General features: G+C 35.6%; 3 protein-coding genes across 7 annotated transcripts in view; 2 read left to right on the forward strand and 1 right to left on the reverse strand.

Moving 5' to 3' along the window:
- LOC126965915 (collagenase-like) lies at positions 1 to 20,308 on the forward strand. Of its 3 annotated transcripts, none has more exons than XM_050809704.1 (5): positions 1 to 215; positions 2,918 to 3,185; positions 3,286 to 3,375; positions 3,669 to 3,859; positions 20,157 to 20,308. In XM_050809704.1, exons 1-5 carry the CDS (start codon positions 15 to 17, stop codon positions 20,259 to 20,261), a joined length of 855 nt encoding a protein of 284 aa, XP_050665661.1. In that variant the 5' UTR covers positions 1 to 14; the 3' UTR covers positions 20,262 to 20,308. The 3 variants fall into 3 exon arrangements, with proteins under 3 accessions (XP_050665661.1, XP_050665660.1, XP_050665659.1); XM_050809703.1 differs by lacking the exon at positions 3,669 to 3,859 and adding an exon at positions 19,511 to 19,701; XM_050809702.1 differs by lacking the exon at positions 20,157 to 20,308 and adding an exon at positions 4,378 to 4,529.
- LOC126965899 (hemicentin-1) overlaps positions 1 to 26,765 on the reverse strand; it is a 561,675-nt gene that overhangs the window by 83,169 nt on the left and 451,741 nt on the right. The window lies entirely within an intron of this gene.
- LOC126965914 (collagenase-like) overlaps positions 15,619 to 26,765 on the forward strand; it is a 16,113-nt gene continuing 4,966 nt past the window's right edge. The window contains exons 1-3 of one of the 3 annotated variants that reach the window (XM_050809701.1): positions 15,619 to 15,833; positions 18,760 to 19,027; positions 19,128 to 19,217. In XM_050809701.1, coding sequence (XP_050665658.1) covers positions 15,633 to 15,833; positions 18,760 to 19,027; positions 19,128 to 19,217 — 559 coding nt within the window. In that variant the 5' untranslated portion in view covers positions 15,619 to 15,632. The remainder of the gene's footprint in view (positions 15,834 to 18,759; positions 19,028 to 19,127; positions 19,218 to 26,765) is intronic. The other 2 variants (XM_050809698.1, XM_050809700.1) reach the window with 2 other exon arrangements.

A 26,765-nucleotide genomic window follows, 5' to 3' on the forward strand; every position in this document is an offset into this window, starting at 1 on the left:
AACCACCAACCATCATGAAGATCCTACTTGTAGTTGTCGGTTTGTTGGCGGCCACCAACGCCAGGGAGATCAAACATGACATTGTCACAGACTACCACAATGTCATTGGTATCCCGCTCGCCGAGAAAATCAAGCAATCAGAGAGCGCTATGGATTTCGACGGTTCCAGAATTATTGGAGGAAGCGCAGCGGGTCTTGGTGCCCATCCCCATCTTGTAAGTATTGCAGTAAGATATTTTAATAGAATACTTAAAAAGAAATGTGTGTCATATAAACTGTATTTTAATATTAATTATATACATAGTAAAATTAAATGAAAAGAAGCGAGGGTAACGAAACGTGTTGATTTTCTATTTATATAATATATCAGTACGACCGAGCCCTGCTCGGATTTTTAAGAAGGTACAAAACATTAACAAGAAAATACCAATAGGACATCTGGATTCGAACCGGGGTCTTCTGCTTTCCGGATCACCCAATGTCCAATCCAATCTGAGCTATTATAGTCTTGTATATAGTTGCCAAATTAAACTATGTATTCTATTCTTATTGTTGCAGTTTCTCATTATACCATGGATAAAACTATTTTTTTTTAAATTGAAACCTAGCTAGATCTATTTCTCGCCCCCGAAACTACCTGTATACTACCCCGAAAATACAGTAATAATATGGATAAGAGTTATGTCACTTACAAGCTACCACAGCATTCAAAATTATTACTACGTTTATAAGACGGTATTTTTAACAATTTAAAAACTAAAATCTATAAATATTGAAATATAAAATTGAAAAAAAAATCTATATCACTTGTGTAAATTTATTATTTTCATTGTAGGTATATTCAGCAAGCGGCAAGAATAAATCAATGCGATTTGGCGAGTGAGTTATGTGACCTACAGAGCCTAGAAATAGTTGCGTTTTGACCCAGATTAATCCCAGATATTGGCACTACAAACAACGAATAGGCATTTTTTCTTATTAAATTTGGAGGAACGTTTATTTTAAATTTTGATAGCAAGTATGGAGAATCTATGTAACCGCTAAAAATATTGTGTAAAACCAAAAGATCTAACACAATCCTTCTATCTGCCAGTGGGATCACATCGTTATGTTTAAGGCCTTTTTTGGTATATATAATATGTAACATAACCTATGTAACATTATCAAGCATAATATATTGAGAGACAATCGTAGCCATACATACCACATCATCATAATATAAGACGCCAAGATATTTATAAAGGTTATTTTAAATTTCACGTTGGTCTAGTGATCAGAGAAGGAACTTGTAGACTTTTCTGATACTTGTAAAATTTCCCAATATAAAACTCTATCTCTCTGAATGTATAGTTATACATTAATATATAACAAATTTCATCATGATGAATTTGATCAAAAATATATCCTAGTATTAGATCGGTGAATATAACTTAATAATCTTAAATGTTTACTACTTTGAATACCTAAGTAGAACGCTAATGGTTTCAAAGGAAAAAGCAAAAATAAAACATACAAAGTTATCAAGCTCTCATCCAGGAAGATTAATCCCAATTAATCTTTAAGAGTTCTGAAATTTTAAGATTCCCAAACCCTTTTTGGAGTCAAAGAAACTTGGTGAAAGAGACTAACAATCTTGGTGAATACAAACAAAAGCGAAGCAGAATAGACAGGATAATATTTACCATATTAAGTTTTAGTTTTTTATTATTATAAATTATTGATATATATTTTTAAGAAAATAGCAACCATAAAAATTTGATTTTTTTAAATACAATTTTGGAAAATGTTTATGTAACAAACTTCGACCATTCTCCGCCATTTCACACTTAGCAAAGAGATTGTAGTGCACAAAGTGGGTATGGAGCCGTCGATCTTGTCAAAGATATTTCAGTTGTATGTTCGTATTTAGTACTTTCGATAGCTATACTAACACATCCATTGTCAACAACAAAACAGGGTGGCCGTGCTGTTAGAACTACAAACGCTGTTAATGCTGTTAGAGCCAAAACTCACCGAAAACCTTGGACTTTTTCGAGTATCATCAAAGAAGACTTGGTACTTGATGCTTGCCAAGCTTCAGGTCTTTTTAATCATCCATGTACAGGACATGCCTTAACCCTACATTTAAGGACAGTGGTTCGACCTTAATTAATGCTTGCTGTCCCGATAAGCGGGTGAAAGGCACAGAATTAGAATAGAATTTTGCCATAGTGAGACACAATAACATAACATATTGCAACAATACTTGGTACATGTCATGAAGCTACATCAGTTCTTAAATGAACTATAAGACTAAGAAACAGAATTATTCTATTCACTGATAAGAACAACGCCACAACTGAAGGGAGCTACAACAAACAAATGAGCGCATAGCTCCAAAAAACTTCGACGAGTGATAGAAAAAGAGCAACGTGGTCATCATCTACCGTCAGTCATGGTTTGGTGGAAGTGTGTCGTATCAAGGAGTCACAAAGTTTAATTTTTTGAAAAAGAAGAGAAGACTATAGCAAAAGTGTATCAAGAGACTGTCTTATATTATGGTTTGAAATCTCTAAGCAATATGCTTTTAAAAATGTGAGCTACTTTGGTACCAAGGCTAAAGGCTCAATAGCTTGTCCATCGCCTAGCCCAGATCTAAACCTCTTCAACGACAAATTATGATCAAGATACGGACTGCTCAAGAAATCTTACTAAAGAAATCGGTATTGTAAATTACAGTTGTTATGCAACCTCCATACTTTCAACAATTTACTGACCGAATATCTATTCGGTCAGTAAATTCGGTCTATGTTCCAATATTATTATTAAACTATTCGCCTTTAATATTAAATCTTAATGCTTGAAGGAACATACGTTTTTAAAGGAATTTACTTTATCTTACATTGAACTATATTTAACCCCAAGTTAATATTTTAAGGGTGGCCTCGTGATCCGGCTGACAACTGGAGCAACTTCAGTATGCGGATCTTCTCTCCTGTCTAACACAAGATTGGTAACAGCAGCTCACTGTTGGAGAACCAGTCGTGCTCAAGCTAATCAATTCACTGTTGTACTCGGCTCAACTTTTCTTTTCTCCGGCGGCACCAGAATCGTAACCAACCAAGTGGAAATGCATGCCAGCTACAATATGAACAATCTGAATAACGATATAGCCATTATCAGAATTAACCCCGTAACCTACAGTAGTAAGTATTCATTTATTATTTATCATATCGAGATATTGTCTTCGGACCACTTTTATAATTTCTAAGTTGGTTGAGACGTAACTCAAAATTCATTTTTCAGACATAATCGCAAGAATAAATATGGCTACAGGAAGCAATCAATTTGTTGGAACCTGGGCGACCGCAGCAGGGTTTGGTGCAACATCAGATTGTAAGCTATGGCCGACATTATCAAAAAAATAATTCAAAATAAAATGACAGCTGTAGAAAAGTAATTTAGTGGATACAATTGGTACAGCACTCATAGTTGTTTGAATAATCATTACCATGATACGATTGTATTACCATGACGCTCTATATTTTGTTAGATATTTTACTTCATTAGTTGTTTATAAAGTTTCTTTTTTGAATATTATAAAGATATTTTAAGGAATTACCAGGAATTATTGGAAAAAAAAAGTTCATAATATTTTATGTTACATTAATGAAAAAATATGTTTTTAGCTCAGCAAGGCATTCCTAGTAACACATCCAAGAGACAAGGCACCATGATGGTAATAGCCAACAATGCCTGCGAAAGATACTACGCCTCTAATATAGTTATCGCTTCTACCATCTGTACTGACACTGCCCGTGGGACTACTAGCACTTGTGGTGGCGATTCTGGTGGTCCTCTATCTGCTAGCAATCGATTGGTAAGCTTTCTATGATACACTTTCCTCATATTTCTAAATTGTTTATTCTTTGATAGAAGAATAGATTCATATCTATTCATATCATATATATATATATATATATATATATATACATATATATCTCGGAGACTAATTTGGATCAAAAATCGGGCGTCACGGTGTTGATATCCTCCATGTTGTTTTAAGTCGATCAGTGCGCACAAACGGCGCGGGCGCTAGCTTGAAGACGAATGCGACTTCTCAATGAGCGCTCTACTGATGAACAATAGTAACTAACTTCAATCACGTCACCGACAGTGACGTACACAGTGACAACTTCAAACACACTATGAAAGATGACATTCGCCATCAGTTCAGCCCAATACACAGAGTAGAATATAATCATACAGGCCATATTACTTTTATATTCTGATACTCCGACCTATATATATAGACTCAATGGCATTTAGATAAATAAAACATGATGGATTTAGTGACGTAGGTATATATTATGTAAACATAATATTATTTTTTTCCAGATTGGTATTACATCTTTCGGCTCTGCTCGTGGATGCCAGTCAGGTGCTCCAGCTGGCTTCGCCAGGGTCACTTCCTTCGCCGCATGGATGAACGCCCGTCTATAAATATGTATAATGCTTGACATTTTGAACAAATAAAGTTGTTATTCATATTTCTGTGATTTTATGCAAACTCTTCTTCAAATATCAGGTTATAGATTATTTATTTTGTCCTGAGTCTGACAAAATTAGTATGACACACACAATCAAACGGTAATGGTATTAATTTTAGTTCAAAGCAAACACATCGAATTGCCGCTCTAAGCCAAATTGAGTGGTTTGATTTTAAACATTAAACAGGTACTTATTGAAAATAAAATACTTAACACAACGAGTTAAAACGAATATTTTTTTAAACTAAGTATGGGTACTGATTGGTCATTTCAAAATTGTAATATGACTCAATAATACTGCGTACATAATGGTTAAAATTACCTCAACTTTTTGTGCACAATACAGTAAGATTGAGCATGTATATTAATTATATTATGGTAGTATTTATACGAATCGTGCTTGAAAGAATAAAGGACAATGTCGAAATCCGCCACTGAACAGAATTTTTGAGAGAAGTACCTTGTGACATACACGATCAAAGACCTTCGCTGTATCCCGGCTAACTGCCAGGCCTTCTCCCTTGCTTTTAATAGCCGCCGCCCATCTATGTGTTATATAGACCAAAAGATCGCCTGTTGACCGTCCATGGCGAAAGCCGTACTGTCGGTAGTTGATCAACTGGTGACCCTCTAGGTATACTAAAAGCTGGCTGCTCTCCATGATTTTGGAGAGCAGGGAGGTAATAGCAATAGGCCTGTAGTTCGCCGGATCCCAACTATCTCCTTTTTTGAATCGGATGGACAAGGGCTGACTTCCATGAGTCAGGGACTACGCCTTTGGAATAAGAGTGCCGGAATAAACGCGTTAGCACCGGCGTCAACTCAGGGGCACACGTTCTGAGCACGATTGGAGAAATGCCATCCGGCCCGCTCAACTTCCTGACGTCCAACGAAAACAGAGCTCGCCTAACAGTTTTCTGTCTGAACTGTACTTCAGGCATAGAGCTCTGACACCGCAGGATGGTCGGCGGTGGTTTTCCGTTGTCGTCAAGAGTCGAGTTGGAGGCGAAAAGACCGCACAGGAGCTCGGCTTTCTCTTTTGTCGTATGGGCCAGGGTGTCATTCCTCATGTGCAACGGCGGCATGGACGGCTGGTTGAAGTTACCAAGAGCAGCCTTAGACAACGACCAGAACTTGCGTGTTCCGGTCGGGTAACTGGAAAGCTGCTCGCCGATTTTGACGACGTGCTTAGACTTCGCACGGGCGATTTGCCGCTTAAAAATCTGGAAGTTGTACTTCCTCTTTAGAACTTTGCAGTTCGGATTCTTTGTGCCCAGCGTCGCAGCCCAAGTTCGATACGCCTGTTTTCTGCAGTCAGATGCAGCTTTAACTGACGCATCGAACCAGGGCTGTGATCTGCCACCGATCGGTACTACGGAGCTTGGTATAAAAATATCCATGCCCTGCAGTATCACATCTACTGCAACGGTGCAGGCACTTAGATCATCCGAAAGGAAAAAAACCTTGCCCCAAGGGTAGGCTGCAATAAAGGAACGCATCCTATCCCAATCTGCTGATTTGTAGTGCCAAACTTATAACAGTATTGATGATTACGTAAGTATGTAAACGATATTACAATATGTAATTGAATGTATTATAGTTGTTTTTTTTTTATTGGATTTTATGGTTCAGCCTTGTATTGTTTTACTGGATTGCATTATTTTAAAAATATGTATATGTTTAAACTTTTGTGTAATCATTATGTATGTAACTGAATTGTATTTTTTGTGATTGATATTGACGAGCAATCTTTTGATTTAATGTCAATAAAATATTTATGAATTTGACTTTTGACTTTAATGAGTTATGTTTTTTATTGCAATGCCAGGAAGGCCCAAATCTACAGTTAATTACTGCATGTCCCGGATGTAAACAATTCTCACATAAGTCGTGTTCGCGTACTAGTTTAAGTTTTGAATCGAAGTTATATTCAATAAACCTTTTCCACGTAAACATATATCCGCTCTGTTACAAAGAAAATTAATTAAGCCGCTACCCTCTTGGGGTATAATCTCTTTAAGGACCACTGTAATATCCTGGTTAAGTGGGGGGTTGGTTTTCGGACCTCGACACTAACCTTTCGAAACAAAGCGGCACTAGGCCGCTACTTCAAGCCGGTATTTTTTGCGAGCATGGTAATTAAACCGGTCGAGTCTGGCCTGATTGTGCTGACGTCATAAGACGGCAGCGTGATTCTCCCACTTCTAAAAAGCTCTTAGTCACCTTCCTCACCTTTAGAAAAAGAAACGAAGGAAGAGAAGAAGAAGTAGTGAAAAGTATGAAAAGTGGAAAGTAATTCAGTGAAGTTAGGATAGAAGAGAACGAGTGTTCGGTGTGATCTGCTGAAGGTACCCTCATCTGAAGAGGAACAGCGGCAGACTGGCGAAGTCCAAGTTCGTGGAAGTAAGGGCAAATAAAGGCTCGTTCATTTAAGCTATGTATCACTTTCCAATTTCTGAGAGTGGGTCTCGTGACAATTGGTGTCAGAAGTGGGATTGGAAAGATGCCATTGGTGCCAAGGTACGGTGAGAAGGAGGTGACCAGCTGTGGGGCTTGTATGAAGGCCTCAAGAATGATATTTTATCCGTGGATCAAAAGAGCTCTGCCCTTATTGACGCTATGGGAAAGTAGATCGCCCGGATTGACACTGTGAAAAGAAAATGGAGGAAGTTGAAGAAAACTTTCAACGGAAGATGGATGAGAAAAGAGCCTTTTCCTGGGATGAAGATTGCGAACCACTTTTTTTAGAGTTGAAGAAACGACTATGTAAATCACCTATCCTCGGATATCCTGACACGGAGGGAAGATTCATAGTGGATGATGGGAATGGGAAACCCCGGAAGGGGAAGATTGCCATCTGCAACTGGTCGTTCCCAGTGAACGAGATCCTGAGAGCCTATCACGAAGGTTCTTCGGGTATTTGGGATTAAGAAGAACTCTCACAAGAATATAAGAACGATTTTACTGGTTGCACTTCCGTGATGATGTGGAAGACTGGTGCCGAAAATGCAACAGTTGTGAAGCTGTCAAGGTACTGAAGACTGGGAGCAGAGAAGTCATGAATTTGTATAATTTCAGGGCTCCGTGGGAGAGAGTAGCACTGGATATAGCCGGACCGTTCCCAGTCATCAAAGCTGGAAACCGTTACATAATGGTGGTGGTGGATTATTTCACGAATTGGCTGAACTTCGAGTCACAAGTATTTCAAGTGGTCCGTGACGTGGCGGTGAACATATCCATATCATCCACTGTCGGACGGATTGGTGGAGAGGTTTAAACAAACGTTGGAGCGGCACCTGTCAAAGGTGGGCAGTCATCAGGATAACTGGGATGAGTACATTATACCATTTCTCATGTCGTATAGAGCCCGCGATACACGAGACGACTAATTTACTTGATTTACTCTCAGGCTGTCAACCGTTTACTCCGAAGAGTATGACAGAGTATGCGAATGAGTTACGGAATGATATCTACGAGGAAATTATAGGATGGGCTTAGTGCAAGTGAACGGATGGAAACCCGTTACGATCGAAGAGCTAATGTTCCTAGTTTTGAAGAAGGGAACTCTGGTTTGATTATACAACCCGTAAGGTGAAAGGGGAAATCTCCTTAGCTTCAACCAAGTTGGGAAGGACCATACAAAGTTATCACAAGGATAAATTACGTGACTCTCAGGATCCAGCGTACCCCTCGAAGTCCCTCAAAAATCGTACATGTTGATCGGTTTGCAAAGTACTACGGAAGGAACGATGATCGCGACGATCAGGTCTTGGGAGGGGGGCAGTGTCTCATAGCAACGCTTCGACATACATGACGAGAGTTGTCATTTCTAGCCATTGATAATTTTGACAGCTCTGTCAAACAACACTCGTAGCACAGCGGAAAATTTCTCGTACAATTTAAATTTAAAGATGGAAGGGAATCATTTTTGAAAATAGAACAGACCCATTTTTGAAAATATAAGCATTATAAAGCGTGGCCTACGGCAGTTCTAGTTCAGGCTCGAAAGTGAAATGGAAAATCAGGAAGAGAAGAAGTAGTAGTGAAAAGACGTGTGAGAAGTGGAAAGTTATTCAGTGAGGAGATCACAGAAGAGAACGAGTGTTCGGTATGGGGTGATCTGCTGAAGGCACCGGAACAGCGGCATACCGGCGAAGTGCAAGTTCGTGGAAGTGAACGCAAATAAAGGCTCGTTCCTTTAAACTGTGTACTACTTTCCGATCCCTGACCCACCCTCGTGACAATACTATTGAATGATTGGATTGTTAGTCAATATTTAAGTACCTACTTAGGTACGTTTACTTATACCTATAGTTTAAGCATAAGCTATATAAAAATAATTTATATCGCTAATCCATTGCGTTATATAAAAATATGAACAGAATAACGTCTGTCGGGTCAGCTAGTATTAAAAATATTAATTTTGTTTTGCAAAGTTATCTTTTGTGAGCTCATAACAACTAGCCTATAATCAACATCGAAAAAGATAGCTGTGCACTCTTCTTTTCGTAAGTATTAAGCATATAGCAACACCACCGATCAAATTCAAATTCAAATATTTTTATTCAAAATAGGATATGACATCACTTATTGAAACTCAAAAAACAACCCATTCCAAAATGAATGCCTTAGGCCTGAGAAGAATGGTATGGAAGTAATAGTGTACAATTAAACTTATTATTTAATAGCCTGAGGGCGGTCGCTCCAATTCCAATCTGTGGTATCATTAAGAAAATCATTTATGTTATAGTAACCTTTACCACACAAACGTTTTTTAACAATTCTTTTGAATAACGTAATACTTTTGTTTTGAACATTTTCTGAGATCTTGTTGTAAAAGCATATACATCGCCCCACAAAAGACTTACTAACTCGACATAGCCGAGTAGTAGGCATTATAAGTTTATGTCTGACCCTGGTGTTAACATTATGGTTTAAGACAGTTTCTAGCAAATTCAATTATGTGACTTTGAACATACATTATATTATCAAGAATATATTGAGAAGCAACAGTAAGGATGTTAATTTCTTTGAATTTTGCTCTCAATGATTCTTTAGGACCCAGGTTATAAAAAGCGCGAATATCCCTCTTCTGCAGCACAAAAATGGTATTAATATCGGCATCGTTGCCCCATAGCAATATACCATAGGACATAATACTATGGAAATAACTAAAGTATACTAGTCGCGCCGTATCTATGTCAGTTAATTTTTTAACCGCGTAAGTAGTAGGGATTCGCCGGTTCTGGCTCACAGTAGTGGGGATACGCCGGTTCTGCCTCCCCGGTTCTGGCTCACTTGTTCGTGATGCCTACTAAAAAAAAAGTTTGGTGTCAAACTGGGGGTTTTGATGTATTTCCGAGCGATTGCGCTGATCCGCTTTTTAAGTTAAACAGATCCATACTCATTACTAATCAGTGGTAATTAACCTAATGATTGGTGAGCGACTCAATGTCGATTCTTTGAAAGTGATAGATGTAATTAGTAGATTACCTCTCACATTCGTTACTACGATTAAAACGACAGTTTTGTGCTGTGTTTATTATTAAGTTAACAGATGATATAAATAAAGTATATACTAACACATCGTTGCAGATTGTATCATTTTAAAAATATTTGATGAAATCACTCAACTCTTCTTATTAAACTTAAAGTATAGATACATTAAACAGTACTCGCAACACATGCTGCGGTAAATAAATTCTTTACTCTTGTAGTATTGAAGATATACATTCTGCAATTGCTTTGTAAAACCTGGACGATCATATGAATTGAAGTATTGTCCAATACCCTGCTCACCAACGTGTATTGCAACCCAGTGAGAGCCTGGCTTATTTTCACTATCTACATTGCTGACAATATAACAGGGCGTTACAACGTATATCGACAATCGGTTTGCTGCGTAAACATTATTTTGAATACTGAGATCAATTTTCTTCAAATAATTCTGTATCTCGATTGTATTCATATTACCTTAGAATAATGTATTTAAAAGTTATTGGATTACAACTTACAATAAAACAAAACATCATTTTAAGTACATATTTAATTTCAAAGATATAAGGCAATATAGTAGTAAGTTTAACTAAAACTAATACACACCCTTACAAACGATCAAACATAAACATAACTGCGGTAATCTACTGAAATATTAAGATTTTTATCAATTTTATTGTATAAGAGCTTATTCAAAACGAACTTTGACTTATGAAATATGTAACTTGAGTTAAGTGATAAAGCTCTTTGTCATTTTTTTAATGTAACAAATTTTGAGATAAAGAAATTACACTTAAGTTTCTGTGATTACTTCCTTTCGCGAATATATCAACAATTCGACCGTCAGATTTCCTCATCGGGTCATTAATTATTTTTAGTATTAGTTTAAGATTTTTCTTCCGCCAAACATATTATAGAGATCAGGTAGTTATATCTTGAAACTAATTGACACGGTTGAGATTGTATAAAGGTTGCATTTCATCAAAGCATCAGGTGATGGTATGGTATAAAATTATTTACGAAAACTGATTTTCCACACCCACACACAATGCAGGGTGCATATCTCAATAAAAGATGTATCTACTCTAATTCTTTTCAAAAAAAAAAAATTCAAACTAAAACTTACATAACATTTATTTTATTTTATGGTGACTCCAAGCTAAGGTATCAATATAATTTGCTCAAATATACCGTTTGGTATGACAAACTAAATTTATTTATTCGTTGAGTGAAAATATTATGCATTATTGACGTAAGTTTATGCATTGAACAATATACAGTCTTATTTTTAAATAGGCTTTATTCATTTTCATTTACTTACTTAGTAACACTTATAAAATTTGAAATTGCATTTTCCCGCAACATCTTGCGCATATATTTAGATCTAAGTCTAGGAATTCATTAAATATGTTAACTTTGTTCCATCTTTAAAATAGCCTAACTTCTTATTATTGAGTTTTAGAAACCAAAATATTTTTTCTGCATTGTCAGATGTTTTGAAGCGCAAAAGTAAATCAGGTTTTATATCTCTTTAAAAATGTATATATTAAAGTATAAGTATCAGTGTACAATAATTTTAATATATTTCGAAACTTATTTATCTAGTGAAAGTCATCGCATTAGAGTTTTAGAAATTTTCAATATATAAAATCCCAACTAAATAGGTTTATTGAAGAACAATTTAGTTTTTCGTTATTGAACTGCAACTAAATTTTCATTTAAAAATAGATTAACTATGGAATTCTATCTTGGCAATTAAATCTTGTACAATTTTACATTTACTCTGTTTTCAATATTGTCCATTGTTCTTTATACATTGAGTTATTCATTAATTTATTAAAATCTTTTCGAAATCAGATGTAGGTAGCTTGTTTATGCGTGTTTGTATTTAAATCTATGTAATATTTTAATAGGCATCACGAACAAGTAAGCCAGAACCGGGGAGGCAGAACCGGCGAATCCCCACTACTGTGAGCCAGAACCGGCGAATCCCTACTACTCGCGTATGCTGCAGAACTAAGTCTGATCGTCAATCCTTCATTATGGGGACCCCATTGTAATTTGATATCCAGAGTAAGAATCCAAGAAATATAGCAGACTACATTTTTGACATTTGGTACGGTAAATTTTATACTTTTTGTTTTCTTGCTATTTAATAATAGGTTATTTGCGCTTAACCAGTACACGATGTCAGATAGAATATTGTTCACTTCGTCATATTTCACTTTGAAAATCAGTGAAGTGTCGTCCGCAAACAACACTACATTATGTTTTTTCTCTATACGATTAGGAAGATCATCTATATGGATAAGGAAGAGACGGTCCATGGTACCCCCATACTGAGCGGAGTCAGAATGTTTTCTCAGCAGAAGATCCAATACGGAAGGTATGGCTATCTGGGAGTCGAGAGAGCGACTCATATTGTTGGCACAGACATACGCCAATGTAAAATACACAGATCACCGATGATATCGTATTGTTTGCTGAAACAAGTGAAAATCTCGATTAAAAATGATAATTCCTTAAATGTAGAGAGTGAGAAGGTCGGTCTCAAAATGAATCGTGAAAATTTAGGTGACTACCTAATAATTATTATGACAAACAGCAAAAATATTAAAATCAGTTTGCTTGGAAAACCACTGCAATACTAGCTATAGTTATCTAAGAAAATTATTATCATTTGAAGATAGCACTGAGGAGGAAAAAGTAAAACGCAAAGTTTTAGGGTTGTTGTACTCCAAAAATTTCTGGCGCTAAAAAGAAATTTTAAAAGTATTTAAAAAGATTGTTATGGACACCTGCATTCTACCAACTCTGATATACGTCAAACGTGGAAATACAGCAAAAAATAAAAAAACAAAAGTAGCGTAGAAAGCGATGGATAAGAGTCTGTTGAAAATAAGAAAAATTCAAAATATTAGTATTGAAAACATTAGGAAAAGGACAACGGATGCTCTTAAGTACGCTCTAACACAAAAGTGGCGTTGGGCAGGTTATGTGGCGAGATTCATGGACAAAAGGTGGACACTTGAAAAGATAATTTGGAAACGACCATCTGACAAAAGAAAAAGAAGCCACCCAAGAGATAGGTTGACGAAATAATAAAAAAGGCAGGAAAAGAATGGAGAGGTAAAGCACAGAAGAGGGAGGTGGTAAGCTGGAGGTGCCCTATACTTATAGTGGGATTCCAGTAACAAAACTTTTATATACGCGTCTTAAGATAATATGTGTTTAAAGATAGTTGGAATCAATAAAGGATTATTATTAATTATAGATTTTACAATTTTGTTCCCATATTTTCTTTAGAGTTGAAGAGTAAGTCTATATGGTAAAAAATCAGTGATGAGGAATTGAAATATAGTTATAGATCGATTAAAAAAATAAAGTACTTTATATTATTGCTGATAGTATGATAGTAATCTGATTTCTGATTATTGGATATAATCTTTTCAATAATCTATACTTGTTGTGTAGAAACGTAATCTTTAACATATTATGTAATATATAGTTTTGATTCTGATCGGGTTACAAATGTATATGCTTCCTCATCAGCCGGAAGACATCCACTGCTGGAAAGAGGCCTCCCCAAAGATCTCAACGACGATCAGTGATCCAATGTATTCCAGCGATCTTGACCAGATCATCGGTCTCTATCGATAATCTTGTGGGGAGGATCACCAACACTGCGTCTTCCGGTACGTGGTGGCCATTCGAGGACTTAACTGTCCCACCGCCATTTGTCCGTCAAACTTTGTATATGTTTATGTAAATATGTAAAAACTTTTAAATGGTGTCACTATGAAATTACTAGTAATTAGGTTATAGAAACACTGTAAGTTTTTCAAATAAAATAAACATGAAATTTATCATTGATATTACACATTTTACGGACACATTTGGGACTTGCTAGAGAGGCACGTCACGCTGAAGCGTCCTGTTACACCTCAAACACTCTAAATGATGAATTTCTGACACATGCGCGTCATCTGATATTGTGGACTGCACGGTGAGAGAATGTCGAACACTAGGTCGCTCCAGGAAGTCTGCGAACACCCCAGGAGTGTTCTGAACTTCTGGAAGGAGCTGGGCTGGTTGGAATGACTGGCCAACACTGCACGCAAAATGGACCCAATTAAGCGGTCTAATTGCGGAAACAGGAGCCCTTTACCAATACCAATACACCTCAAACACTGAAGCAGCTCACTGGAGCGCTGATTGAGGAACAGGAGTGAATTCCAGAAGATGTTCAGAAGGTCATACGAAGCATTCCGCGCTTATCACATGAATATTTATCGATATAAGAATATGGCTTTGACGGAACTTTTTATCAACTATTTGTTTTTCACTAATAATATAAATTTTTTAAATAAAAAAAATACAACTAATTAATAAAATAATTAAATTACAAATTATTTTTATCATAGTAATAATTAAAAAAAAAGGAATAGTACATAATAAATATTAATATATGATATAATTTATTTTATTCACCTTATAATTGTAGGTAAATTGTGGTTTTAATGACAGAAAGAACCACAATCTTGTTCCTTTAACAGTTCATAAGCAGTAATAATATACACTATATTACTCAAAACAAAGCTAAACTCATTTATATTGCCTGCCGTACCGTACAGTTGCAGCACCATTCAATTTTCCAAATTCATTCATCCAATATTCAAAGTCGCAGAAGACGACATCACCATCACGATCGTGATGATGATCACCAACACTAACACCTACACCAACACCAACAAATACAAAACGCAAGCTCTAGTGTTAGGTCACTACACCGCCCTTGATTGCAAAGTGCTATATTTTTGACCATCAGCACTCGTCATATAGCCGTGGGTTAGATTTAAATTTATATATTTTTACTTTCCTTTAGCGTAACATTAGCGTAACAAGGCCGAGGTCAGTATCTTTTGGCAGGTGGCCTAGATATGCATGTATTCTGAAAAGGCTATTTAGAACTGCCATCCATAGTGTCTATTTAAAAATAAACTGACCATACGAGTAGCAACTAATGATGTTAACTTTTGAGTACGAATTATTTTATTATTTATTATTAACGGTTAAGTTACCTAGAGTGGTAAATAATTAGGGACAAACAGGCACACACACATTTCCACACACAAGCATTTCCATAAATGATTCATGTCATGATCTTATTGACACATAGAAAGGAGTTTTCCTTTTCTGATGGTTGGTTTTCCTTTTGGTATTAAGTGGTTTGATTGTATGATAAGCTATCTCTATAATATTATGAACACAAATCATCTCAACAAGGTGTGAATTATTTTTCCACAGCAATAATTTTATATTATTTGAAGCCTGTAAGTACCACCAGAAAATGGGTTGATTTATGTGATTTTTTTTACATACTAACATCTAATCTCTCAAATATAAAACACTTCACCTTGAGCCTCAAACAACTCCCAAGTTATCATCATGGGCTCACTTACTATAACTATTTGAATACTTCGAAATTTATTCCGATAATTTAATCTTCTAGTCATGATATTAGGCTAATAGAAAGATAACACATTAGTATAAATAGTGCATTGTTAGAACAATAGAATCATTAACGAGAACCAACCACCAACCATCATGAAGATCCTACTTGTAGTTGTCGGTTTGTTGGCGGCCACCAACGCCAGGGAGATCAAACATGACATTGTCACAGACTACCACAATGTCATTGGTATCCCGCTCGCCGAGAAAATCAAGCAATCAGAGAGCGCTATGGATTTCGACGGTTCCAGAATTATTGGAGGAAGCGCAGCGGGTCTTGGTGCCCATCCCCATCTTGTAAGTATTGCAGTAAGATATTTTAATAGAAAACTTGAAAGAAATGTGTGTCATATAAACTGTATTTTAATATTAATTATGTACGTAGTAAAATTAAATGAAAAGAAGCGAGGCTAACGAAAAGTGTTGATTTTCTATTTATGTAATACTAGCTGACCCAGCAAACGTTGTATTGCCGTTATTAAAATCGCGATACAAATGTAACTGTGGATATTAGATTGGTGAAAATTTGTAGTTGTATGTATTTTTTAATGCTGACTCATAATCAAACTTAAAAATATTTAAAATAAAACAAAAATTTAAGAGAAAATGTCAAAAAAATGAAAAAAAAAAAATTTGCCGTGGACCACCCTTAACATTTAGGGAGATGAAAAATTTTATATATTAGATATCTGTAGATACAAAACTTTAACAAGAAAATACCAATAGGACATCTGGATTCGAACCGGGGTCTTCTTCTTTCCGAATCACCCAATGTCCCATCTGAGCTATTATAGTCTTGTATATAATTGCGAAATTAACTTTGTATTCTATTGTTATTGTAGCAGTTTCTCATTAAAACATGGATAAAACTACTTTTTTAAATTGAAACCTAGCTAATTCGATTTCTCGCCCCCGAAACTACCTATATACTACCCCGAAAATACAGTAATAATATGGATAAGAGTTAATTCACTTCCAAGCTATCACAGCGTTCAAAATTTTTACTATGTTTATAAGACGGTATTTTTTACAATTTAAAAACTAAAATCTATAAATATTGAAATATAAAATTGAAAAAAAAAAAAAAAAAATCTAAATCACTTGCGTAAATTTAGTATTTTATTTGTATATTCAGCAAGCGGCAAGAATAAATCAATGTTCTGCGATTTAGCGAGTGAGTAATGTGACGTTGCGTTTTGACCAAGATTAGTCCTAGATAGTGGTACTACAAACAACGAATATGCATTTTTTATTATTAAATTTGGAGGAACGTTTATTTTGAACTTTGATAGCAAGTATGGAGAATCTATTTAACCGCTAAAAATATTGTGTAAAACCAAAAGATCTAACACAATCATTCTATCTGCCAGAGGGGTCACACCGTAATGTTTTAGGCCTTTTTTGGTATATATAATATGTAACATAACCTATGTAACATTATCAAGCATAATATATTGAGAGACAATCGTAGCCATACATACCACATCACCATAATATAAGACGCCAAGATATTTAAAGTCTATTTTGAATTTCACGTTGGTCTAGTGATCTGAGAAGGAACTTGTACACTTCTTTGATACTTTTAAAATTAACAAATTCCAATTATGATGTCAAAACTAAATTTATGCCTTAAAACTAGTAATTTGATCAAGAATATATCCTAGTATTAGATCGGTGAATATAACTTAATAATCTTAAACTTTTACTACTTTGAATACCTAAGTAGATCGCTAATGGATTCAAAGGAAAAAGCAAAAATAAAACATACTAAGTTATCAAGATTTCGTCCTGGAAGATTCCTCAATTAATCTTTCAGAGTTCTGAAATTTTAAGATTCCCAAACCCTTTTCGGAGTCAAAAAAACTTGGTGAAAGAGACTAACAATCTTGGTGAACTGTTCCATACACAAGCGAAGCAGAATAGACAGGATAATATTTACCTTATTAAGTTCTAGTTTTTTTTATTATTATAAATTATTAAGATATATTTTTAAGAAAATAACTACCTTAAAAATTTTATTTTTTTAAATTCAATTTTGGAACATGTTTATTGAGTAACAAACTTCGACCATTCTCCGCCATTTCACACATAGCAAACAGATTGTAGTGCACAAAGTGGGTATGGAGCCGTCGATCTTGTGAAAGACATTTCAGTTGAATGTTCGTATTTAGTACTTTCGATAGCTATACTAACACATCCACTGTCAATAACAAACCAGAGTGGCCGTGCTGTTAGAACTACAAACGCTGTTAATGCTGTTAGAGCCAAAATTCACCGAAAACCTTGGACTTTTTCGAGTATCATCAAAGAAGACTTGGTACTTGATGCTTGCCAAGCTTCAGGTCTTTTTAATCATCCATGTACAGGCCATGCCTTAAACCTACATTTAAGGACAGTGGCTCGATCTAAATTAATGCTTGCTGTCCCGATAAGCGGGTGAAGAGCACAGAATTAGAATAGAATAGAAATATATTTTTTTTGCCATAGTGAGAGACAATAACATAACATATTGCAACAATACTTGGTACATGTCATGAAGCTACATCAGCTCTTAAATGAACTATAAGACTAAGAAATAGAAATATTCTATTCACTGATAATTGTTCTATTGCCACAACCGAAGAGAGCTACAACAAACAAATGAGCTCATAGCTCCAAAAAACTTTGACGAGTGATAGAAAAAGAGCAACGTGGTCATCATCTTACCGTCAGTCTTGGTTTGGTGGGAGTGTGTCGTATCAAGGAGTCACAAAGTTTAATTTTTTGAGAAAGAAGAGAAGACTTAAGCAAAAGTGTATCAAGAGACTGTCTTAGATTTTGGTTGTTTGGATCTCTAAGCAATATACTCTTAAAATGTAAGCTACTTTGGTACCAAGGCTAAAGGCTCAATAGCTTGTCCATCGTCTAGCCCAGATCTAAACCTCTTCAACGACAAATCATGATCAAGATACGGACTGCTCTAAACGACACGCACATCTTAATTTGAGCGACAATGTATTTGTTTCTCTTACTCAAGAAATTGGTATTGTAAATTATAGTTGTTATGCAACCTCTATACTCTCAACAATTTACTGACCGAATAGATATGTTCCAATATTATTATTAAACTATTCGCCTTTAATATAAAATATTAATGCCTGAAGGAACATACGTGTTTAAAGGAATTTACTTTATCTTAAATTAAACTAAGAAAATAAATTTAACCCCAAGTTAATATTTTAAGGGTGGCCTCGTGATCCGGCTGACAACTGGAGCAACTTCAGTATGCGGATCTTCTCTCCTGTCTAACACAAGATTGGTAACAGCAGCTCACTGTTGGAGAACCAGTGGTGCTCAAGCTAATCAATTCACTGTTGTACTCGGCTCAACTTTTCTTTTCTCCGGCGGCACCAGAATCGTAACCAACCAAGTGGAAATGCATGCCAGTTACAATATGAACAATCTGAATAACGATGTAGCTATTATCAGAATTAACCACGTAAACTTCAGTAGTAAGTATTCATTTATTATTTATCATATCAAGATATTGTCTTCGGACTACTTTTATAATTTCTAAGTTGGTTGAGACGTAACTCAAAATTTATTTTTCAGACATAATCGGAAGAATAAATATGGCTACAGGAAGCAATCAATTTGTTGGAACCTGGGCGACCGCAGCAGGCTTTGGTGCAACATCAGATTGTAAGCTATGGCCGACAGTATCAAAAAAATAATTCAAAATAAAATGACAGCTGTAGAAAAGTAATTTAGTGGATACAATTGGTACAGCACTCATAATTGTTTGAATAATCATTACCATGATACGATTATATTACCATGACGCTTTATATTTTGTTAGATATTTTACTTCATTAGTTGTTTATAAAGTTTGTTTTTTGAATATTATAAAGATATTATAAGGAACAAGCAGGAATTATTGGAATTAAAAAGTTCATAATATTTTATGTTACATTAATGAAAAAATATGTTTTTAGCTCAGCAAGGCATTCCTAGTAACACATCCAAGAGACAAGTCAACATGATGGTAATAGCCAACAATGTCTGCGCAAGTTCCTACGCCTCTAATATAGTTATCGCTTCTACCCTCTGTACTGACACTGCCCGTGGGACTGCTAGCACTTGTGGTGGCGATTCTGGTGGTCCTCTCTCTGCTAGCAATCAATTGGTAAGCTTTCTTTGATACACTATCCTCATATTTCTAAATTGTTTATTCTTTGATAGAAGAATAGATTCATATCTATTCATATCATATATATATATATATATATATCCTCCATGTTGTTTTAAGTCGATCAGTGCGCACAACCGGCGCGGGCGCTAGCTTGAAGACGAATACGACTTCTCAATGAGCGCTCTACTGAAGAAGAATAATAACTAACTTCAATCTCGTCACCGACAGTGACGTACACAGTGACAACTTCAAACACACTTTGAAAGATGACATTCGCCATCAGTTCAGCCCAATACACAGAGTAGAATATAATCATACAGGCCATATTACTTTTATATTCTAATTCTCCGACCTATATATATAGACTCAATGGCATTTAGATAAATAAAACATGATGGATTTAGTGACGTAGGTATATATTATGTAAACATAATATTATTTTTTTCCAGATTGGTATTACATCTTTCGGCTCTGCTCGTGGATGCCAGTCAGGTGCTCCAGCTGGCTTCGCCAGGGTCACTTCCTTCGCCGCATGGATGAACGCCCGTCTATAAATATGTATAATGCTTGACATTTTGAACAAATAAAGTTGTTATTCATATTTCTGTGATTTTATGCAAACTCTTCTTCAAATATCAGGTTATAGATTATTTATTTTGTCCTGATTCTGACAAAATTAGTATGACACACACAATCGAACGGTAATGGTATTAATTTTAGTTCAAAGCAAACACATCGAATTGCCACTCTAAGCCAAATTGAGTGGTTTGATTCTAAACATTAAACAAGTACTTATTGAAAATAAAATACTAAACATAACGAGTTAAAACGAATATTTTTTGAAACAAGATACCAACTAAGTATGGGTACTGATTGGTCATTTCAAAATTGTAATATGACTCAATAATACTGCGTACATAATGGTTAAAATTAACTCAACATTTTGTGCACAATACAGCAAGATTGAGAATGTATATTAATTATATTATGGTAGTATTCATACGAATCGTGCTTGAAAGAATAAAGAACAATGTCGAAATCCGCCACAGAACAGAATTTTTGAGAGAAGTACCTTCTTCCATACACGATCAAAGACCTTCGCTGTATCCAGGCTAACTGCCAGGCCTTCTCCCTTGCTTTTAATAGCCGCCGCCCATCTATGTGTTATATAGACCAAAAGATCGCCTGTTGACCGTCCATGGCGAAAGTCGTTGATTAACTGGTGACCCTCTAGGTATACTAAAAGCTGGCTGCTCTCCATGATTTTGGAGAGCAGGGAGGTAATAGCAATAGGCCTGTAGTTCGCCGGATCCCAACTATCTCCTTTTTTTGGATCGGATGGACAAGGGCTGACTTCCATGGGTCATGGACTAAGCCTTTGGAATAAGAGTGCCGGAATAAACGCGTTAGCACCGGCGTCAACTCAGGGCCACACGTTCTAAGCACGATTGGAGAAATGCCATCCGGCCCGCTCGATTTCCTGACGACCAACGAAAACAGAGCTCGCCTAACAGTTTTCTGCTCTGACGCCGCGGGATGGTCGGCGGTGTTTTTCGGTTGTCGTCAAGAGTCGAGTTGGAGGCAAAAAGAGTGCACATGAGATCGGCTTTCTCTTTTTCCGTATGAGCCAGGGTGTCATTCCTCATGTGCAACGGCGGCATGGACGGCTGGTTGAAGTTACCAAGAGCAGCTTTCGACAACGACCAGAACTTGCGTGTTCCGGTCGGGTAACTGGAAAGCTGCTCGCCAATTTTGACGACGTGCTTCGATTTCGCACGGGCGATTTGCCGCTTAAAAAATCTGGAGGCACGGTTATATTTCCTCTTCAGAACTTTGCAGTTCGGATTCTTTGAGGCCAGCGCCGCAACCCAAGTTCGATACGCCTGTTTTTTGTAGTCAGATGCTGCTTTAACTGACGCATCGAACCAGGGCTGTGATCTGCCACCGATCGGTACTACAGAGCTTGGTATAAAAATATCCATGCCCTATAGTATCACATCGGCTACTGCAACGGCGCAGGCACTTAGATCATCCGAAAGGAAAAAAAACCTTGCCCCAAGGGTAGGCTGCAAAAAAGGAACGCATCCTATCCCAATCTGCTGATTTGTAGTGCCAAACGAGGTGGGACGCTGGTGGTCTGCGACGTTGGCCTCGGATGGGCACTACACTCCTGACCAGGCAATGGTCGGACGGGGAGGGGCGTCGACAGAGACCTGGTAACTATCGGGATGTGTGATGACCAGAAGATCCAATATAAATGACGGCATATGGCTATCCACATCCGGGAGCCGCGTTGGTGACTCAACCAATTGGGACAGACCATACGCCAATGCAAAATTATGCACAGATCGCCCTGCGTAGTCTGTGGTACGTGATCCAAGCAATTCGGCATTGTGCCCGTTGAAATCACCCAAGACTACGATTTCAGCGGAGGGGATCTGTGCAAGCACGTCGACAATTGCCGCTTGAACGCAGCCCATGAGATGATCGGTTTCTGTGCTACCACTATGGGACCTGTAAACACACGCATAGATGCGGACGCGGTCCTCTAAATCTACGCGGAGCCAGAGAGTAGACAGGTCCCTACCCTCAAAATTGCCGAGGCGGCGACAGCAGATGTCCTCCTTAACGTACACACATACCCGGGCATGAGGCAAAAAATTGTGCTCAATAATGTACGGGGTACGTTAAATATGACGTATTGCTAGGTCGAGATATCTGCGTCTCCGTAAGGAAACACAAGGCCGGCCGCGCCGTCTCAAGATGGTAGTGGACGGCGTTTAAGTTGGAGTGAATTCCCCTGATGTTACAAAAGTCCACATTGAGCGTGGAGCGGGGTGCCATGGTGTTGCTGCCCTGTTTACCCTGTGACATACGCGGTACTGTACTAGAGCTGGTACCCTCCTGGGGTAATTTCTCTTTAGATACCGCTCTCATATTTTGTTGGGGGGGGGGGGGGGGGGAGTGCCGGGAAAAACACACGGCCCGCTCGACTTGCTCATTTAATTTATTGAACGGTGAGAGCGGTCGCGGCGAGACTCGGGCGCATCGCTTACAGTATCGCTCCGAGCTTCAGTATTCATTGAAGTATGCAATCTACCTGAACTGTAATTAGCCTTATGTAATAATTGGAACTGAATTGGCGTTCATTTATAACAGCTGTATTGATGAGGGTGTTTTTCCTGATTATTTAAATATAGCAAAATAAGTCCAGTTTTTAATCTGGCAGTGTAACTGATCCTAAAAATTATAGATCTATATCAGTCTTACATACTATTAGCAAAATTTTTCTGCACTTGACAAAACATTTTTATGTAAAGAACTTAAGGCAAAGAAATCAATTTGGTTTTACTCGAGGTTCATCAACAATTGATGCTAGTTTCGAATTAATAAAGAATACTTTTGATGCTTGGGAAGATTCTTTTGATGCTTTGGGTGTTTTTGTGACTTAAGAAAAGCGTTTGATTGCGTTCACCATGAGACTCTTATTAATAAATTATATCATTACAGAGTACGAGGAGATTCGCTGAAACTATTAGAATCATATTTACAAGGAAGAATACAATTCGCTAATGTAAATGGAAAGCAATGCTCTGGTTCCATGGTCTCAATGGGCGTACCTCAAGGCTCAATACTGGGACCTTTTCTGTTTCTGGTATATATTAAAGATCTGCCATTTTGTATTAATAATAATTATCATATAATCTTGTTTGCCGATGATATATCTTTGTTATTTAGAATAAATAACTAAAGTATAACGTCAGCAAGATCATTGTGATGTAATAAACAATGCTTTGTTAGGAGTATCAAAATTGTTCAATATGAATAATTTATTATTGAATAAAATTAAAACAAATAGTTTGAAATTTACGTTGCCAAATGTAAGGCATTACAAGTACATACAAAAGTAAATATTAATGACACAGAATTGAAAATTGATGATAATGCAGTATTTTTTGGTATAACATTAAATTCCAAACTTCAGTGGGCCCATATTTACACAATTTAACTAGTAAATTCAGTTCAGCGCTTTTGTTGTAAAAAGGATACGATATCTTACAGACATAGATATAGCAAGAATTGTCTATTTTAGCTATTTCCGTAGCGTTATGTCGTATGGAATTATACTATGGGGTAGTGCAATGGATGTAAATAACATCTTCATACTTCAAAAAAGAGCTGTTCGTGCCATATACCTAAGGGAAAAATTCAAAGATATTAATATTATGACCATATACGGCCAATATATTTATAGCAATGTGCTCCTGCACGTACATAAATATTATAATTGATACAGTAAAATAAGCGACAAACATAATTTGAACACTAGAATTAACTACAAGCTTATAGTGCCCCCTACCAGGCTCTGTAAAATAAACAATTCTTTTTCATGCGATGGTATTAAATTTTACGATAAATTACCAAAAAGTGTATCTGAATTATCAATAAATCTACTATTAAACGCAGACTTATGTCGAAGGCTTTTAACAGTATTGATGATTACGTAAACGATATTACAATATGTAATTGAATGTATTATAGTTGTTTTTTTTTTATTGGATTTTATGGTTAATATGGAATAATATCAATTACTTTTTAAATAGAATTTAATGCATGAACAACGGAAAAGATATTGGCTCACGGTTAAAATATTACATAGATTTAAATACAAACACGCGTAAACAAGCTAACTACATCTGATTTCGAAAATATTTTAATAAATTAATGAATAACTCAATGTATAAAGAACAATGGACAATATTGAAAAAAGAGTAAATGTAAAATTGTACAAGATTTAATTGCCAATATAGAATTCCATAGTTAACCTATTTTAAAATGAAAATTTGGTTGCAGTTCAATTACGAAAAACTAAATTGTTCTTCAATAAATCTATTTAGTTGGGATTTTATACATTGAAAATTTCTAAAACTCTAATACGATGACTTTCACTAGATAAATAAGTTTCGAAATATATTAAAATTATTGTACACTGATACTTATACTTTAATATATAAATTTTTAAGGAGATTTAAAACCTGATTTACGTTTGCGCTTCGAAACATGTGACAATGCAGAAAAAATATTTTGTTTTCTAAAACTCAATAATAAGAAAATAGGCTATTTTAAAGATGGAACAAAGTTAACATATTTAATGAATTCCTAGACTTAGATCTAAATATATGCGTAAGATGTTGCGGGAAAATGCAATTTCAAATTTTATAAGTGTTACTAAGTAAGTAAATGAAAATGAATAATCCCTATTTAAAAATAAGACTGTATATTGTTCAATGCATAAACTTACGTCAATAATGCATAATATTTTCACTCAACGAATAAATAAATCTAGTTTGTCATACCAAACGGTATATTTGAGCAAATTATATTGATACCTTAGCTTGGAGTCACCATAAAATAAAATAAATGTTATGTAAGTTTTAGTTTGAATTTTTTTTTTTTTTGAAAAGAATTAGAGTAGATACATCTTTTATTGAGATATGCACCCTGCATTGTGTGTGGGTGTGGAAAATCAGTTTTCGTAAATAATTTTATACCATACCATCACCTGATGCTTTGATGAAATGCAACCTTTATACAATCTCAAGCATGTCAATTAGTTGCAAGATATAACTACCTGATCTCTATAATATGTTTGGCGGAAGAAAAATATAAAACTAATACTAAAAATAATTAATGACCCGATGAGGAAATCTGACGGTCGAATTGTTGATATATTCGCGAAAGGAAGTAATCACAGAAACTTAAGTGTAATTTCTTTATCTCAAAATTTGTTACATTAAGAAAATGACAAAGAGCTTTATCACTTAACTCAAGTTACATATTTCATAAATCAAAGTTCGTTTTGAATAAGCTCTTATACAATAAAATTGATAAAAATCTTAATATTTCAGTAGATTACCGCAGTTATGTTTATGTTTGATCGTTTGTAAGGGTGTGTATTAGTTTTAGTTAAACTTACTACTATATTGCCTTATAACTTTGAAATTAAATATGTACTTAAAATGATGTTTTGTTTTATTGTAAGTTGTAATCCAATAACTTTTAAATACATTATTCTAAGGTAATATGAATACAATCGAGATACAGAATTATTTGAAGAAAATTGGTCTCAGTATTCAAAATAAGAATATTTATCGATATAAGAATATGGCTTTGACGGAACTTTTTATCAACTATTTGTTTTTCACTAATAATATAAATTTTTTAAATAAAAAAAATACAACTAATTAATAAAATAATTAAATTACAAATTATTTTTATCATAGTAATAATTAAATAAAAGGAATAGTACATAATAAATATTAATATATGATATAATTTATTTTATTCACCTTATAATTGTAGGTAAATTGTGGTTTTAATGACAGAAAGAACCACAATCTTGTTCCTTTAACAGTTCATAAGCAGTAATAATATACACTATATTACTCAAAACAAAGCTAAACTCATTTATATTGCCTGCCGTACCGTACAGTTGCAGCACCATTCAATTTTCCAAATTCATTCATCCAATATTCAAAGTCGCAGAAGACGACATCACCATCACGATCGTGATGATGATCACCAACACTAACACCTACACCAACACCAACAAATACAAAACGCAAGCTCTAGTGTTAGGTCACTACACCGCCCTTGATTGCAAAGTGCTATATTTTTGACCATCAGCACTCGTCATATAGCCGTGGGTTAGATTTAAATTTATATATTTTTACTTTCCTTTAGCGTAACATTAGCGTAACAAGGCCGAGGTCAGTATCTTTTGGCAGGTGGCCTAAATATGCATGTATTCTGAAAAGGCTATTTAGAACTGCCATCCATAGTGTCTATTTAAAAATAAACTGACCATACGAGTAGCAACTAATGATGTTAACTTTTGAGTACGAATTATTTTATTATTTATTATTAACGGTTAAGTTACCTAGAGTGGTAAATAATTAGGGACAAACAGGCACACACACATTTCCACACACAAGCATTTCCATAAATGATTCATGTCATGATCTTATTGACACATAGAAAGGAGTTTTCCTTTTCTG

The sequence above is a fragment of the Leptidea sinapis genome, chromosome 9 (genome assembly GCF_905404315.1).
Source record: "Leptidea sinapis chromosome 9, ilLepSina1.1, whole genome shotgun sequence".
NCBI lineage: Eukaryota > Metazoa > Arthropoda > Insecta > Lepidoptera > Pieridae > Leptidea > Leptidea sinapis.